The sequence below is a fragment of the Centruroides sculpturatus genome, unplaced genomic scaffold, assembly GCF_000671375.1.
Source record: "Centruroides sculpturatus isolate CEXI.00-Female unplaced genomic scaffold, Cexi_2.0 scaffold272, whole genome shotgun sequence".
Classification (NCBI taxonomy): domain Eukaryota; kingdom Metazoa; phylum Arthropoda; class Arachnida; order Scorpiones; family Buthidae; genus Centruroides; species Centruroides sculpturatus.
The window spans coordinates 513,601-532,763 of NW_019384484.1; the positions used below are offsets into that span (position 1 = coordinate 513,601).

At 31.0% G+C, this 19,163-nt stretch overlaps 1 protein-coding gene across 1 annotated transcript in view; it reads right to left on the bottom strand.

Annotated features, from left to right (window-relative positions):
* Positions 1-19,163, bottom strand: part of LOC111621532 (ubiquitin carboxyl-terminal hydrolase 4-like) — a 119,038-nt gene that overhangs the window by 15,171 nt on the left and 84,704 nt on the right. Inside the window, exons 13-21 of the mRNA XM_023363690.1 lie at positions 18,357-18,424; positions 18,024-18,245; positions 14,670-14,770; positions 12,419-12,550; positions 10,316-10,389; positions 7,257-7,442; positions 3,061-3,131; positions 274-542; positions 100-203 (exon numbers count right to left, since the gene is read on the bottom strand). Coding sequence (XP_023219458.1) covers positions 100-203; positions 274-542; positions 3,061-3,131; positions 7,257-7,442; positions 10,316-10,389; positions 12,419-12,550; positions 14,670-14,770; positions 18,024-18,245; positions 18,357-18,424 — 1,227 coding nt within the window. The remainder of the gene's footprint in view (positions 1-99; positions 204-273; positions 543-3,060; positions 3,132-7,256; positions 7,443-10,315; positions 10,390-12,418; positions 12,551-14,669; positions 14,771-18,023; positions 18,246-18,356; positions 18,425-19,163) is intronic.

A 19,163-nucleotide genomic window follows, 5' to 3' on the forward strand; every position in this document is an offset into this window, starting at 1 on the left:
ATATTAAATATTAATATATTTAATATATATATATTAAATATTATTTAATAAAAATGTAAGTAAGGTCATTTTATTACTGTAAATATTTAAAATACTTACAATGTCCTCCACCCATTCCACCATAATGATTGGCTACTGCAATCAGATCATAAACAGCAGGATTATGATGAGGATTAATGATATATTTTGCCATATTGAGACCACTGTAATAATAAATTATTATGAAAAAGTTATTTAAACATGAAATTTTAATTTTAAAAGAACAACTCTTACCTAACAGGAAATTCTACAAGAGTATCAATTTTATCTCTCCAATAACGGTTATATGAGAAGCGTTTGAGATGAATTATTAATACCTGAGGCAATGACCATAAATCAAACTTTTTTGTAGCTTGTTGATGTTTTTTACATTCGGGACAATACCATGGATCTTCAGCACCTAATTTTTCAGTTGTTGTAAATAATTCTAAACATTCACTAAGTTGAATGACCTGCTTCTTTTGTGACCATCTTACATTTAATGATTCATGAATATCATGTTCCTATTAAATAAAAATAATGTGTTTGTATGAAATTAATCAATCATAACTAAGTTATGTCTATTGGATAAAAAATAAATTTAACATAATAACTACTTCAATTTCTTTTATAAATGTATTATAAAAATCAGTTTATTTTGAAAGTAAGGAACTAATAATGATTAATAAATTTTATCCATTTTTGTCTATTGACCTTTAGATCAATAGACAAAATCAGATTTGAGAAGTGAAATCATTACAATTCCAAAGGTGGAGAATATATCTGATTGCACAAGTCAGGTTCAAGAGAAATTTGTGTTAGAAAAAAGATCATGGCATTAACCACAAAAAGTGCAGTAGCATCTTGGTTAAGCTTAAGTCACTAATTGGAAAAACTGACCGAAATGTAGGAAAAGCACAGGAACCTTGTGTTTTAACAAAGTGAAATTGAAACATTGTTTTCTTTGTTTTTTATCAGTTCAGTTACTTGTTACCTCACTGCATAGTTAAATGTTCATGGATTTGCATAAATTGTGGTATGGATGAGTTTGTCTCAGTTTTGGTTGATTTTTATGAAAAACTGAAAGAGAGCTTTAAAAAATGTGAAAAAGAAAATCCATTTCCATTTCAAAATGCTTTGACACTATTTAATGGATGAAATTTCATATCAACTTGAATTAAAATGAAATATTCAACTGTTCCCTCACACAGACAATTTGCAAAGTAATAGTGTTTAAAAATCTTCTGAATCTGTCTTGACTATTTAGTTAAAATGAAGGTTTATCATTATTTTATTAACATTATTTTCCTTTATTTTTCATATTTTTTGTAGATTTTACTATAAAATAAAAACATTAATATCAAGATATATTTTAAAATATAAAAATATGGTCACATTTTCAAAAAAATAATGTAAAAATTCAGTCCAAAAATGCTAAAGTTTATCCTTTTGCAAAAATTTGGTGTATTTCTTAAATGAATTTTCAGAAAAAGCTGCACAATGTCATTGTAAATTAATTTTGCATTTTTAAATGTAAAAAAATCCATTATTTAGCACCCTATGCTAAAAACAGGTCAATCATGACATTGATAGAAATAAAATTGAAGTCATCACCAATCAACATATTACATCAAATTTGTCATTGTTGAGTCTATCCTATGATGGTGACATGCTTAAATTAAAGCATTCTTCTAATTTAAAACGTTTTTAATTTATCAATTAGTGCTGTGTGGCAAATTATATCATAGGCCTATTTAATTAGTTATATGATTTAATTTGAATTTTCTAAACTATATAGTAATAATTATGTAGTATAACTGTCTCCTTCTCAAATTACTGGAGTAAATTAAATACAAACAAAACCTTTTTAACCAGTAACAGAACTTTAATGCAACTTCCAAACATTTTGGGTCTTCATCAAGGCCTACCTCAGGTTTTTAACTAAACTGGCTTCCAAACTGGAATGTTAGAACGATGATGTTCGAAGATGTTTGAAAAACCAATTTTTAGTTTTCAAATATGTTAAATTCATACAGCTGATTGATTTGCCATGATCTTTCTGGCTGATGTTTGCAAACATTTCCAGGGTTTTGTGGGAGAACTTGTGTCTCCCACTCCATAGACTGGTTTTTTGTCTCATAATTCACTTGTTTTATGCACATCTCATCCCCAGTTACAACATGATCAAGAAGTGAGTCATCATCTCTGTGGTAGGCTTCCAAAAATGTCAACAATGTTACCATGTGCTGTTTTTTGTGGTCATCTGACAAGGTTTTTGGTATCGATCTGTCACAAAACTTATGGTAGCCTAGCTTGTGCATTACAACATCATGCAACAAACTCTGTGAAATTTGTGAAAACTCAAACGAGAGCTCTGTAATTGTGAAACGGCAGTTTTCACAAACCTTTCCATTGATTTTCATTACCAGTTCATCAGTCAAAATGCTCAGTTGGCTACTCCGCTTTGCATTGTGAACATCAGTGCAGCCATTTTTAAACACAATGCACCACTGCCTCACTCTGCCTTCACTCATTATGTCATTTTTGTATATCTCACAAAGTTGACAATGAATTTCAATTGGTTTGTGGTTTTTTTACCAACAAAAACTTAATCACTGATTGCACTTCACAACTCAGGGAATTTTCAATTGCAGCACAAATTTTAAAAATTTATAGTGGACAAAGCAGAAGAAACACAAACCCCACACTAACACAGCTGAACATATAATGAATAAGGGAACACACTGACATCAAAGTGGAGGCTCTTACCCAACCCCATGTCCCTAGTGACCAAAGTGTAAATTACTTTCTGGATTGCCCACATATTTGGCAGAGATTTTAATTTAAAAAAAAATTTTAAATTATAACTTTTCCTATCAAAAAATTACAATATAAACAATAAAATGAAATATCATTTAATTTTAAAGAAATTTGTATATATTATAGAAATATAAACAAAAACTATATTTTTATTTTCAATGGCAGAATCATTTTTTTTTATAATGAAAGTAACATCACAAATGTATAGATCTCAATACACACCTTTGCTTCTTTTTCATCATAAAACTTCTCTTTAGCCTTAGGATGCCAATCAACAGCTATATATGTTTTATCTAAAAATAAAATAAAAAATAAAAAAATAAAAAATATGCATAAAAATAATTTCACAAATCTTTAATATATTAAATTTAAATTTTATCATAGCATAAAATTTAAATAATAAAAATGGGGACAATATGAATTCATTCATTCAAAAAAAAAAAAAAAAAAAAAANAGAAAAAAAAAAAAAAAAAAAAAAAAAAAACCACAAACACAACACATACATACAAATACTAAGTTAAACTGTTATTCTGGACGCTGACATGATTCTACCAATTTTGTTATACATATTATCAAAATTAGTCCGGTTATAATGGACTTCAAAAATATATAATTTTGAAGTTTTAATTTTGCTAATTAAATTATGTTCCTACATGTGAAGTGCTTGCAAAACATGTAGATAGCAACAAAGAGTGCAAATGCATGAGCTGTAATGTAAATATACAAGCAAGAGATTCATTTTTAATGTACCATGGCCTAAACTAAACTATGACTTCCATTTAAATGTGTAATTAATAATTAAAATATAATTTTTACTACATTTCTATTCAATCAGTGCGTCACTAAACATCATCCAGTCTGCTATAGGTTGCCTACCCTGCTATAAACTAACATTGTAAAATCTGCTTTGAAGCAGAATTGATATTGCTGACAATAATGCTGAGTCACAACAAGTCTATCATAATGATATGGATGAATTATCCAAAACTATTTAAAATCAAAAAATTTTTTATAGTAAATATATTGAATTAAACATTCCATGCAATTTATAAAATGAAACATTTTTTTTCTGAATGGGTGTCTGCTAAACACATCTGTTTCAGGGGTACCTGATTTATAAACATATAGCGTTAGGTATACAGTCTCAACTTAAACAGGTATCCAGAGGCAAAAGAGATCTTTCTAGCATTGGTCAGATTAGATTAAGTTACAGATTGCAGTGAATACAAATATACCTAATGTTTTGTCACCACGACATGCACCCATTCCACTATTATCTGCAACCAGAACAACATGTAGAGGATTCCACACATCAATTGAGTAACATGATTTAAATCTACAGCTTGATAAACCATAATTCCTTCAGTATATTTTATGGATTGACAAGGCTATATTTTTCCATAACAGAGTAGCTAATCATCACAATGTCCACCAGTGGATAGTGTGCACTCTACAATGCAACAACATATACTCATTGTCTTAAAATAAGCACAGCAAGGAGTTGTTGTATCATTGCAAAACTTGGCATGCAGATAAGTCATGCAGATGAAGAAATGATAAGAGTTATAACCAGTAAATTCAAGATAAGAGTTATATTGTGATGGCTCATTGCATAAAGTCAGCAGAGAACATTAAACAGTGTCCTCCTTGGCCTACAAAAAAGTGCACAAAGGCTTCATGTCTGTAGTTTACCTGTTGCAGAGTGGTGCTGCATCATTAGAGATGCCTTTACATCACAATCAAAGACCATATGAACAATTGAGTTTGAGAGGGAAAGGTTCATTGGGTTAAGAGAAACCGGATGGTCATCTCGCTGAATAGCCCACCAACTAGGCCATTCTGACTACACTGTGAGAAGGAGAAAGTGTTGGGACCAGTGGATAAGAGAGAGTGTGCACACACACAGAGCCCAGGCTCAAAACACCCTTGGCAGACCACTAGCCAAGGTAACATAATTTAACTCAAGCACGCACACAGCCAACCATATCATTGTCCACCATCCAGACACTGATGGTGCCATCATTACAGGCCCGTGTCTGTCTGTCCATACCATTTTGAGGTGACTGGGTGAGGAACATTTAGTATTGCGGCCATTACATGTACTGCTATTGACAGCCACCACAATCACCTCTGTTTGGAGTGGTGTCATTTCCAATGAGATTGGACTGCTATGAAATGGAACCGAGTCATCTACAGCAACAAATCCAGATTTAGTTTGGCCACTGATGATGACCGTATTCATGTCTGGAGACCCTGTGGTGAACACCTCAATCCTGCCTATGCTTTGGAGTGCTACACTGCCCTCACAACTGGTGTGATGGTCTGAGGTGCCATCACATATGACAATTGGTCACCTCCAGTAGTGGCAGGCTTGCAAGAGACACTTTCCAACAAGACAATGCTCAATCCCACACAGGACTGTCTCTGCCACACTTCTCTGGCCTGCCCAGTCTCTTGATTTGTCATCAATCAAACATGTCTGGGATCACCTGGATAGTTGGACAGCGTAGGAGTTTGGCTGAACTAGAGACTGCTTGCAGCAACTGTGAACAGAGATACTGCAGGACACCATATAGTACTTGTATGCCTTCATTGCCTGCCCATATCACATTGTGTATTCACATTAGAGGATACTAGAACCTCCTTTTATTTGTAAGTTTTCCTGCAATAAATGATTCTTTTGCTTTCATTTTGTAATCACTTACTTATATCACCACTAGCAGACCCCGCCACGCATTGTTGTGGCTCAAAATGTATCTATTATAAATGTATAACACTTCCCCTGTGGGGGGAGGGGGAATTTTACGAAAAATTCCTTCTTAGTGTACATTCTGTTGACATACCCTATTAAAATGCAATCAAAAATGCAAAAAACTGCATCTTGAATAGTATAAATAGAAGCAGAGTTCTTTACTGTAAGTCTTAATCCTGTCCATCACCCCCAGTGTGGAAAATTTCGACACATATATGATATAAAAACACGTGCGCATTCGAATGCAGCGTTGTGTCAAAATTTAAAAGGAATCGGTAGGAACAAACGAACATTACATTTTCATTTATATAAATAGATAGAAGATGATCCACTTTAGTTCATTTTCACAGAAAAGCGTAATGCCTCACAGAAAAGCAAACTTAGGGCGTCATACTTGTAGCGCCATCTGTTGGACATAAAAGCCTTAACCTAGATTATATATTTTAATTTATATGAATGTTTAACGGAATAATATACAGCCTATGTCCACCCTGAGGTTCCATTTTAAATATTGGTGAAAGAATTTTTGAAATCGGATGAGTAGTTTCGGAGATTACCTGCTGCAACGAAACTTACATACATACAAACATTATCTCTTTATATATTAGTATAGATTACACTCACACATGTACAATTCTATTTGATTCCAACAACTCCTCAGTAGTGTGCTAATTTTGACAGCAATGAGTGTATATGACACCAAGTGCATTTTACCCTAAATGCCTGGTGTAGAATTTGGGATGATTAGCTTCTTGGTCCAGGATTCATTGATGACATTTTGAATAAGATCAATATCTCAACATCCTAAACAAGATGGTGGATGAATGCCTTGATGAGTTGTTTTACCACAAATTCAACAGCTTTGGTACCACATGATGGCATGCCAGCTCATTCACTGACAGATGTACGTCAGTGGGCTTGCAGAACAGTTTGATAACCACTAGACAGAACAACATGGTCCTGTTCCATGGCTATCACATTCCCCAGACTTAATCCCTGTGGGGACACCTAAAAGCATCAGTGTATGATGCATATGACAGGCCTGGAAAACAGTGATACCAGAAATGCTATGTGCCAGCCATATATCTTGCTCATCCATCCATATCTTTGTGGATGGATGAGCAAGAAACAAAATTGCACACATTACAGACATTGCACCAAAATACTTACAACGTACATAATACATACACTGAAAAATTTAATAGAACTTGTCCATGAGATAAAGCATCTGTGGAGAATGGATAAAATATTTATTGTGCCCTGTAATCATTTCTTACGAAGGTGTCATATCAATTACTAAATTCAAAAAGCATTAAGACTTAATAACAGTACAACCTATTACAGAAAGCAGTCATACTAAACACATGTCATATGATCATAAAATTCTTAAACAAACAAACAAACAAACCCACATACAATATGCATACAAAATAACAGATTTTTCTGTTTCTATGCCTTGGTTAAACATAGCACCTAGACACTAGTATAAACTAAGTAGGATACAATCCACCAATGCCACAATAACTAAGGTTTAAAAAATATTCAAAGAATCATAGTATCCGTCTAATAATTAACATATGCATTAACATTAACATAGTAACATGATCATTACATTTTTTACATATAGGTGTGGCAGAATTAATTAATAAATTAAAATATACTTACTACTAAGTTGCAAAATACTTTCATCATCTTTAATTTTCTCAACTTCAACATTACCATAAGCATTTACACTACTTAAAGTAAAGAGTGGAGGGATATTTCCTTCTGACATGTGAATATTTTCTCGTTCATCAGCATCATCATCTTGTACATCACTGTCATATTCATCTATGTTTGCCATTTCAATTTCTATTTTATAAATAAAAAATATTTATAATGAAAATATTAATTTAAAAAAATTTATTTTACACAGTATAAGAATAAAGAAATAAATGCTCCAGTATTTGAACTATAATGTGATTTATAGCTTATATCAACTTTTGTCATTCAGTGAGATAATAAATACTGTCAATTAAAAATACATCACCACTGACTATATTTAACTTTTAACCTGTGCTTTGGTCATATCAGTAATATGAAAAATTTACCAAATTCTGTTTTTATATGGATTTGTCTTACAATTTTGATTTAACATAGTCATGTAAAAAGAGAATTACATTTTTCCCAAATTTATTTTGATTTAACATGTTTCAATAAATGTGCCTTTTTAAAATTTCCATTTGATTTTAATTCTAAGAAAAAATATATTTACTTTCCTTTCTTGAATTCAAACTGCTCTTTTTAAAGCAAAAATTCTTGGAATTTGCATTTAAGGCTGTTACACATGCTCAAGTAAATTTTGAGATTTGTCTGTTTTTTGCAACTTATTTGAATGCATATAGTGACAATCAGCATTTTGAATTCAGCCAGAAAAACTTTAATTTGTAGTTTGACAATTTGATTACTTTTGATTTCTTTCAATACAAAGGTATATCGGTGACTGAGCAGATAACATTAGTAGCAGTTAGTTCTAAACTGGCTGTGTAGAGTTTTTAAGTTTTCTTAACATATCTAAAATCTAAGTAGGGATCAGTTTTCCATAAAAATCCTCCTGAGAGACACCCTCTCCTTTGGCAGATCACCTAAGTCAGGGGTGGCCAACCTTTTGCATACCATGCGCCAATTTTTTGACAGATGAGTTCAAATGTGCCATATAACTCAAACACTTTTTATACAGTCTTACATTCAATGTTAGGGGTTGATAAATAGAGATAAGAATAAATCTGCTTCGCTTAGGAAAGAAAAGGGAATAACTTAATCACGGCAGTTGAATTAATTAATTTATGACAGTTTATTGAAGCACCAATTTACAATAGTCAACAATGATCTCCTGTACAAGAGGGTGATTGCTTCATGATGGTGCTATTGTTGCCAGAGTCTTGTTTGGTGAAGATTACTCTGCACCACAATTATTGGCACTGAGAACGAGATCAGCTTGGAATAACTTTAATCACAATAAATGTTAAATGTTTTCAGCCATTTACACGCCTGTAAACTGATCGGAAATAAAGATCGCAAGACTCAAAATACATGCATACATTGTAATTTACTATATGGAGAATACTCATTTTATCTGCAAAATAGACCGTAACAAATTGTGCAACAAATGAACTTGCCAAGACAGACTATAAAAAATTTATTTTTCTATATAATATTCTTAATCGCAAAAAAGCCAAATCTGGCAATTTTGCNGCACTCTTTAACCATTAAATAAAGCCTGTAACGAATTGTGCAACAAATGAACTTGCCAAGACAGACTATAAAAAATTTATTTTTCTATATAATATTCTTAATTGCAAAAAAGCCAAATCTGGCAATTTTGTTCAGAACTAACTGAAGCGCCACTTGTAATCGTCCAATGCGCCATTTTGGCCACCCCTGACCTAAGTGTTGCATTGCTTTATCTGATCAATCTAATCTTTAATAAACCAAAAGAAATATTTTGTTTAAATAAATCCTATTATACAGTATAAATTGGTTTGTCATATTTTTATCAGTTTTTAAAAAACCAAGTTTATAAACTGAAGTGATAAAAAATTAGAGACAGCAGCACATGTAATGTTACCTTTTACTAACAGGGGAAATGCTTTGAGCTGAAACATTTGCCTTTGACACTGTAGATACAATACTTATTGGTTATGCATGAGTTTGGTTATAGTAGCAATGGGCTATTTAAAGGATTTATTGCTGTTTGATTGTGAATATATTGTTGGAGCAGAAAGAATGGGTCACTATCTGTGAGGTAGTCACAGATAGTGACCCACTTTTGGATTTTCTCATGCAACAGTTACAAGGGTTTACCAGGAATACATAAATATTTTATACATACTGTTGGCATAAACAGGGACTAATGGTGAGATTGCAGTTGATTTTAACAGGTGCAATGTATACTAATCTTGTGGCAGATGTTTTGTACCCCTTTAGACTTGCTATGGTAATGGTTTGTACTGGCAGGATAATGTTACTCGGCACAACAATGATTCAAAAACACTTGACAGATTTTCAGCTACTCCCTTGGTCACCTCGGTTGCCAAACTTGAAACCCATAAGTCATTTATGGGACACTGAAAATGTTACTCAATGCCTTGCAAAACTATCAAATATGCACTGAATTATGAAAAACCGTTGGATGTGTCTGGATTGAAATACCTGTGTAACAACTCAGACACCATGTAGAGTCTATGACACATCATGTAGCTACTGTTATTTGGGCTCAGGGAGGAGCTACATGTTATTAAATAAGTGTATCTAAGTTTTTTCACACTTCAGTTTATTATTTCATATGACAGTATCTTTTTACATGGATTTCTCAGAAACATATCTATTATACAAAAACAAAATTGGATTTATCTAAAAACTATATCTAGTATCAACAGAATAATCAATATCTATATAATTACAGATGACAGATTATAACTTTCATATTAAATTATAGCCATAGAAAAAAAATTAAGCTAAATATAAAGGAAATAATCCCAAGTTTCTCATCCAAGTAGTCAAAATTTAAAAAAAAATTTGGATATTTTATACATAACAGCAAATACAATAAATTATTTCTTTCTATATTTAGTCTTTTCTCATCATCAATATAAATTTTAAATAGTAATACTTGTGAAACATAAAATTATTTAAATTATCATTATAATATATTACAAATCTTTTGTAGAAATTAAATTTCTCACCTCCATTTAGCCTATCTGGGTCATTAGGTTCATTCCACCATTCATCATCAGTATCCAATTCTTTCACATACCGACTATGATAAACATACAAACAGTACCGAAGTATTAAAAATTATTTTTTATAATCAAATATATAAATTAAATACTATTTTAAAGTAATGTTTCCACTAAATTTTAATTTTAAAAATATATATATGAAATTTATTTTTTTAAATATATTAATATAGACAACAATTATTTATATTTTTTGTAAATATTTGTTTTGAAAAACTTAGATGGCTTAAACGAGTCCACATAAAAAGTTATGGTTAGTAACAGTCAATGTTTTTTGTCACTATCATTTGTAAATGAACAAACTATTTCTTCAGTGTGTAGGTATCTTTGTGAGAGTGTGATTGGTTCCTTCAACTAAAAATTCTGAATACACCTCTAGTTGCTGAGAATGCAAATAAATAAACATTTATTTATTTATTAATCTTCAGATATGTTTTTAAAAATCATAATTGAAAGTTACTTAATTTTATAATCTAACTTATCTTACTGTATAAAATGATAATTAGTATAACTGAATATAATCTTAAATAATCAATATATATATATAATCAATCATTTTTGGATTCTATTCTAAAAGCATTTAAGTTAATAAATAATTATTTTTGATAAATAATAAAATATATATACACAGTAGAGCGTCGTTTATCCGAAAGAATTCCAGTCGGCAAATTTAAATTTTTGCTAGTGCTGTGGCGCTGCAATCTTTGGCTATATCTTGGGCTACTCCAATATCTTTTTTGTTGATTTGTGTTTAAGCTGGCAGCACTGGCACTTTTGTGTGGTGTTTTTCTGAGGACTGTGTGTCGTGCTGAATCGAACGTTTTTGATACTAGATTAACTTCTAAAGTATATTTTTTTTTTGTTTTTATATTTTTCAATATATTTATTTTGTTTATAAAAAATAAAGAAATAATTTTTAACGATACAATAGCCACGATTATTATTTTAAAAAGTTTACGTTAGGCTTAACATTGACTAAAATTCAACATGAAGCGACACGCAATGGAGAAAAATTTCAACATGGAATAGGTTAATATATTTTTTCGTGCATAATCGGTTATCCAAAAATTAAGTTATCCGAACAACCCCAGTCCCCAATTGATTCGGATAAACGATGCTGTACTGTATTTTATTTATTTTGTTATGTTTTAGAATTGATGAAATATACAATTTTACTATCTGTGAAATCAGGTCATCTTAATCATTAATATCTTTTTGATGATATCAAAAGAAATTTATCAGTTATCAGACAGAAGTGCAAGTTCCAGTGTAATTGTTATCATTCAACATTAGAATAAAATTATAAGGAGAAGAGTACAGTGTGCGCTGCAGAAAGTAAAAACATTTTTTATATTGATTTATTTTAGTGAAACACTAAATCAGGTTAAAATAGTATGTACTGTACATAATAGTATAGTATAATTACATTACATATTAATTAAAAACTTTTTGTTCAATTTTAAACTGATAATTCATCTTACAATAAAAAAAATGCACAATTCAAAATCATTTAGATACATAAGATATTACTTTAACTAAGCTGTATTTTAAAATTATTTTAAATGATTTATTTTGAAAACTAACGTACATATTCTTTACATACACACAAACTTGGTATTAGTGTAGAGATTGTCTGTTTAGACAGGTGCCAACTTAAGTTAGATATCCATTAAAAACTGCCATATATTTTATCCTATCTGATAGTTTTTTAAAGAATCAATCAAAATTTTACTTTGTAAAAAATGAATGAAAAAAAGAAATAGAAATAGTTGAAGAATCACCTAAATTGAAGGACTATTTTAACCTGATAAGTTAGAAATCAATGATTAATTAATTCAGAGAAATATATAATGAAAGATCTAGCATGGAATAACATTCAAAATTGCAATTGCTGCAAGCTACAGTATACAGACAACATTAAGCTTAGTAAAAGCTTCAAGCATTGATTTAAGAACTTATTTAAAAATTTAAATTTTTTTTTAAAAATAAAATTACTTTTTAACATAAACTGTTATATATAATCACATAATATACAAAATTTCAACTTACGACATTTTATTGATAATAGACTGAAACAGAATATTATACGTGCATCCATTACGTGGTACTGGAACTAACAGTGGCTGTCCAAATAACTGGTGAGATGATGTACTGAAATTATTTGTTCCTGGCCTCAGTCTACTATAAAAGATTTTATTATTATTATTATTATTAAAAATGAATTAAACTATATACATTTTGAATAATAAACTATATTTTAGAACTGAAAAAACCTGATTGCTCAATCATTCAAGTACTTTAACTTTCACAAACAGCTTTGAAAATAAGCTTAAGTATATTTTCAAAACTTTTGAAAAACCTTTGTGAAAAATCATCACTTTAGGCATGCAATCTTGTACAATTTTTCTTTATTGTCATATGATCACATGTGTTACATGGTGCTCTGATGTGATTTTTGGTGACCTGACATCAGAGAGGTCTTTCACAATTTCCAAAAAAAGTAGTCATGATGTCATGGATGTTTGCAAGCTATGTGTAATGTAATGACATGATTGTCTGCCATTTTCTACAACCTTGAACATTTAGAGGTCTGTAAAAAAGCCTGGAGTGCTATGACCTTCAACAATTTAAATATTTTTATGGCTTTATTTTGTGCCCAAAAATGCAGAAAAGTCATTTTCTGAGGTATTTTCCTTATGGAAAATACCTCAACCCTCTTATTTATTTCCAGTTGAACTCATTTCATATGTTCTGTAAGCAAACCAATATTTCATAAACTAAACAATGTATGATACTGAAGTTTGGCATACATGTAGATAAGACACATTACAGGATTTTTCAGAATCATCATTTTTGAGGAACAGCAATTAAATGCAGTGTAATTATGCATGAAAAATCAGCAGAATATTGTCAAGTTATGCATTTATGCTTGTTTAAAAACCCTGCATGTGATCACAGGTTAATCTATAATTTAAATGAAATAGTCTACTTGGGGAATCAGTGTCAGTTCAGAAAAATTTCTAATAAATAGGATTGCATTACATATTCTCATAAATATTTTGCAATTTAAAATATGGTTAAAAGTAACTTAAGTGCCTAAATAAACCAAAAATTTTGCCTAAAATTTTTACAGATGAATATCATGTTGCATGAGAATATCATGGAAGCATAACTAAGCTACAGTGACCTCTCAGTTATACAACTCTAAGGGGACCAATAATAAAAATTATATAAAGTGAGAGTGTTGTACAAGAGAGAGATTGACCAACTTGAATGAGAAATGTTAAAAATATAACTGTAACCCTTTCAATATTGATTACCACAGTTAAAAGTATTATTTCACTTAAATTCAAAATACAAAGTTAAATCTGGCAACATTGCTTACCTATGTCACCCAGAAATTAGTGTGTATATCCAAGTTTTGTTGCAAAAGTGGGCCTGCTGGGGCAAAGTACAGTACTGTATTTTTCTTTATATTAAAATCTCCATAGGACAGAAACTGGAAGTACATAGATTTTGGAAGTTTTGCTGGCCTTCCATCAACTTTGACATAGTTAAATAGAATACATGCCAGGAAAGGTCAATTTGTCAAAATTTGAAAAATATGCAGGTAAATACCAAAGTTATTAGTCAATACACACCTGACAACAGCTTTAGGGGAAAGCAACAATAGTCTGGATATACATAACAATGGTCGCTACAGAGTTATGATTTTACCACTTGTTTTATCTAAATGTATAGCCAGCAGCCACTCTCTAAAATCAGTTATTATGACCAGTGTGATAATCCTTTTGCTTTCTTATCTTCATTGGCCACCTGTTTGACCTATGGCAAAGTGATCCAACTCTGTTCTTGTGATTGACAATCATGACAGTAAAGTGAGGAAAAAAAACATTTGTAGGGGTGTAGAACTGAGAAATTTTAGACATTATCTCTCATAGGCTTCAGCCAGGACCAGTGAAAAACATCTCATAACTGAGAAAGTTGCTTAATTAAATAAGAGATGTATAAGTGAGAGGTCATTGCAATTTGATAAAATATGCCCATGAAAAAAAATTTGCAAAAAATTGCCACTACTGCACATAATCACAGGTTAATAATACTGTCTAAACAGCTACAATTATAACAATATAAATTTATACTGAAATAATTAATAAAATGATTAATACTAATAAAAAGTTTTTAAAAATAGTTATAAAATTTGTTTGCATAATTTCTTTTAAAATTAGAAAATAATCATATGATTAGTCATATACAAGCCCATTAATCCTGTATTTTTAAAAAATTATACTAAATTTACCTTCTCTCTCTCATGTAAACTGGTAAAATAAGTATATTTGGATCATTTCTACCTGCAACAGGAAGCTCATATCTACAAAAATAAACAAGAAATAATAAATGTAATTAAGTTTATAATAACAACTTTAACATTAAATTTTTGAATAAACTTTAAATGAATAAAATGTAATACGTTAAATTAACATGTTTATTATTATGAAAACTGATTTAATTCAATACTGCTGTATTAGCTATATATATATATATATATTTAATACACATTTGCAAAAGATTTTAATAAATAAATAAACAAGTTGTAGAACAGAAAATTTCTTTTCTATTCACAATTCACTTTCATAAATTAATGAAGCATGATATCTGTATATTATTATACAGAAAAAAGTGTTTTTGTACTTTCTCTGTGAGTGATGCAACGATTAGGGCATCCCTTGAGGGTGAAAGGGTAATTAGCCGCCAGTCAAGAGATTAGGTTGTAGTTAGACCCTTTGGTTTCATCGCTATTCATGTATCCAATCCCAAACTGAAATAAAGTGCATCGTTCATAGTCTCAATCTTTGTGTGTGTTATTGCTCATAGTCACAACATTCTCATCAAACATTAGTGTAGAGATTGTCTGTTTAGACAGGTGCCAACTTAAGTTAGATATCCATTAAAAACTGCCATATATTTTATCCTATCTGATAGTTTTTTAAAGAATCAATCAAAATTTTACTTTGTAAAAAATGAATGAAANCGATCTAGGTATCCCCCCTTTTCCAAATTTTAATATCAACTCAAAATAATTTAAAAAGACAAATTACAATAAAACGGTTTATTATCTAACTATCAGAAATTTCACAACGTGCCAAGGAAGAGAAGAAGGAGCAATTAAAAACTTAAAATTATAAAGGATTAAAAAATATATATATATATAAATGGGGAATATTGCACTTTTGACAATCACTGCGAGTTTATAGGCTGCATTTGGAGAATCCGTGCTTATCGCGTGGGCAACTGTATGTGGCCGGCTCACGCATCGGAAACGTTCTGATTTATTCGTGTACACACCAGACAGAAAAACAAAAAAATATCGTGTATCCACAAACACTCCAATAAATAAATATAAATGGGGAATATTGCACTTTTGACAATCACTGCGAGTGTATGGGCTACATTTGGAGAATCCGTGCTTATCGCATGGACAACTGTATGTGGCCGGCTCACGCATCAGAAAACCTTCTGATTTATTCGTGCACGCACCAGACAGAAAAACAAAAATATCGTGTATCCACAAACACTCCAATAAATAAATAGAATTGAAACGACACTGAAATGTTCTCCCGATGAAAATGAATAATAATAATAAGTTTCAATAAAAATGATAAAATGTAAATTTAATTTTATCATAACGAGTTTGCTTAAATTTCCTTTCTTCTGAGATCGCAGCAATGCACGACAGGTAAGCTAGTTTAAAAATATAAATATCAAGTGACAAAAATTTTTTCAATTCACATTTTTTAAGTCAATTTTTATAAATATTGTAGTTAAAAAGTGTAAATCTGGTTATTGAAACTATATTTTAATACAGTGTATTTTCAAGGACAGTAATGACAATTCTTTGAAAGAAATTGTAAAGTTGCTCCTTATGTAGAGTCTGTCTGTTAGGATATACTGTACACAGAAAACTATGGTATTCTAGCAATATCAAATCTAAAAGAATTATTGTCTTAGGCTTACATATATAGGCAATATTAACTAAGCAATATGTGAGATAGCAGAAATTCTTATATTTGAAATAATCTTTAATAATAACGTTTTGCGAATTACGCAACAATTGTTGTTCTTAGCTACCTGAGAAAGTCTCCCGTTACATTTTCTCGAAAGCAACATGACGCTTTCTCGTGAACTATTAACCTCTGCACGGCCGAAATCGTCCGTGAGTGTCATCAGAGACGGCTGAAAAGAGTTAGTCGCTGCCGTAGTCCTCGGAGAGGAAAGCCGTCCCTTCAATTATCATCCATTAAGGAATCCGAATTAATCGCCATAGGATAAACTTGTGTGTGTGTGTGTGTGTGTGTTAGTGAATCGCCTGGATAACGAATCAGAAACCTTAAACCCATCGGAAGCTGTTATAATCCGAACAAGATCCGAAGAAGACCCGAACAAGACCCGAATCTATTAACAAAGGTATTTATCATCCCGCGAAGTGTATGTGCACTCTCTCTCTCCGCGAAAATTCTTCATCCAATAGATTTGTAAATAAACCCTTGTTAATTGTTAAGTGTATCTGAGTCACTTCCAATGTTGTCTCTCGAATCAACATTACGAATCCGTCTGACCACGTACGGAACCGCTCGCGCGACGGCGTGACGTAATCGCCGTCTCGGTTTCCGTGTTTCTCGAAACACGGTGGTGTCAATCCTGACAGGGTACCAAAGAGGTGCCGACCCGAAAGGTCACAAATACTATGCATATTTGCACTTCATAAGAATACATAAGCAGATGTATACAGTCAAGATTGCAAATTGATTACTATTGCCATATATCCTATAACTTTAATTTGGCATCATTAGTTTATCTTTTCAATACTGAAAAACAGTCTTCGAGATATATTTGAAAAAAATAAAATAAAATTACTTGCAGCAGCAACAAAGGAATGTCTAAAGATCCTAGTTTAAAATTTTGCTTTGTAGCCATGAACATCTGCAGAGTGGGCAAATGGATCATTTTCCTTCCCCTGGGATTGAGTAAAATATTCCACAAATCATGATCATGCAAACAATTGAGATATGCAACCTTACACCCTCGACTATGAAATGCTTTGATGCAATACTGTATTCTATAATTTATTGGGTTGTTCAGAAAGTAATTTCATTTTTTTATTCACAGAAAAAATAATTTTTTATAATATGTAACATTTTATTGAATTATGTATTGACTATTTTGATCCAATGCCATCTTTCTAGTAGTAGCATGATTCCATGCTCATAAAAGTTCTGATCTTTGCTTACAAAAAACTAATTCAAGTGATTTTTGATATCCTCATTTGAAGTAAATGTTTTACCATTTAAAAAATTTTGTAAAGACTGAAGCAAGTAATAATTTGAGGGTGCCAGATCTGGCGAATATGGTGGGTGTGATAGCATATCCCATCCAAGCTGTAATAGCTTCTGATGAGTTGCCAAACTTGTGTGAGGTCTGGAATTATGGTGAAACACTATACCTTTTCTGTCAATCAATTCTGGCCTTTTCTGTTTGATGGTATCATTCAATTTGTCTAGTTGATAGAAGTATACTTTTGAATCAATTGTGGAATTGTCTGGTAGAAGCTTGAAAAAACAATTTCCTTAAAATCCCACCAAACAGAGAGCATTACTTTTTTTTTATGAATATCAACTTTTGAAGTGCTTTGAGCCAGCTCATCTCTTCTCCATAATCGCTTGCATTCGACTTTGTTATAAACAATCCATTTTTCATCACCAGTTATGATTTGTTTCAAAAATAAATCATTTTCTTGATGTTTGAGAAGCAAATCACAGATGTCAATGCGATGAAGCAAATCTCTTTCTTTAAGAACACATGGAACCCATATATCAAGCTTTGAAACAAAACAAAGTTGTTTCAAGTGATCATAAACAGTTAAATTGGACAAGTTTAATCTCTTAACAATTTCTTGTGTTGTTATTTGGCACTTTGCTTCAATCAATACCTTTATTTTGTCTTCATCAGCTTCAACTGGCCTTCCAGAACATGATGCATCTTCAATATCAAAATTGCCTAAACAAAATTTTGCAAAATATGCCAAAAATGCTGCTTTTGATTTTCCATATTTGATGGCACCAAAAAAAAATTGCAAAGATTCAAACAAAAATTTTTTTACAAGCCTTCCTTGAAATGTCAGCTGTCAAAATATATAATGACAATATGATTTAGAATGAAATTGACAGGTAAAGATACAACTAATCCCTCTAATGGTAAAAAACGAAAGTACTTTCCTAACAATCCAATATTTATAAAAAACCCCAAAAAATTGAATAAAAAATTATTGATGTAATTATTTGTTTCCAAACTTTGCCCACCTGATAAATTTTCTCCAGATGCCCATGTTTGCAGCTGGGTACATACATATTTTAAAAGTTTGTTTATTCAAATGGAATTCTTTGCTTAGTTTTGTTGCTTTAACCCCTATTGCTTTAACTGCTTTGAAGAAGATTGTGCAATAGAAAATAATAAGAACTATATAAGAAAAGTAGAATGCTATTTCCTAGTATTTATATGTACTAATAAAGCTTGAATTTCACAATTTGCCTGTCTTAAAAAATTATATATTGTTACACAAAAATAATTTTAAAAATAAATGTTAAAACATACATATTAATAATAAATTTACCGGAAATTCTACATCTTAAAGTCTACTTGCACTATATAATAAACTGAATATTTTAAATAGCTTTTATATCTACAAGGTCTGTTTGGAAAACAGGGCTGTGGAGTCTGAGTCGGGAGGAATTTCTGG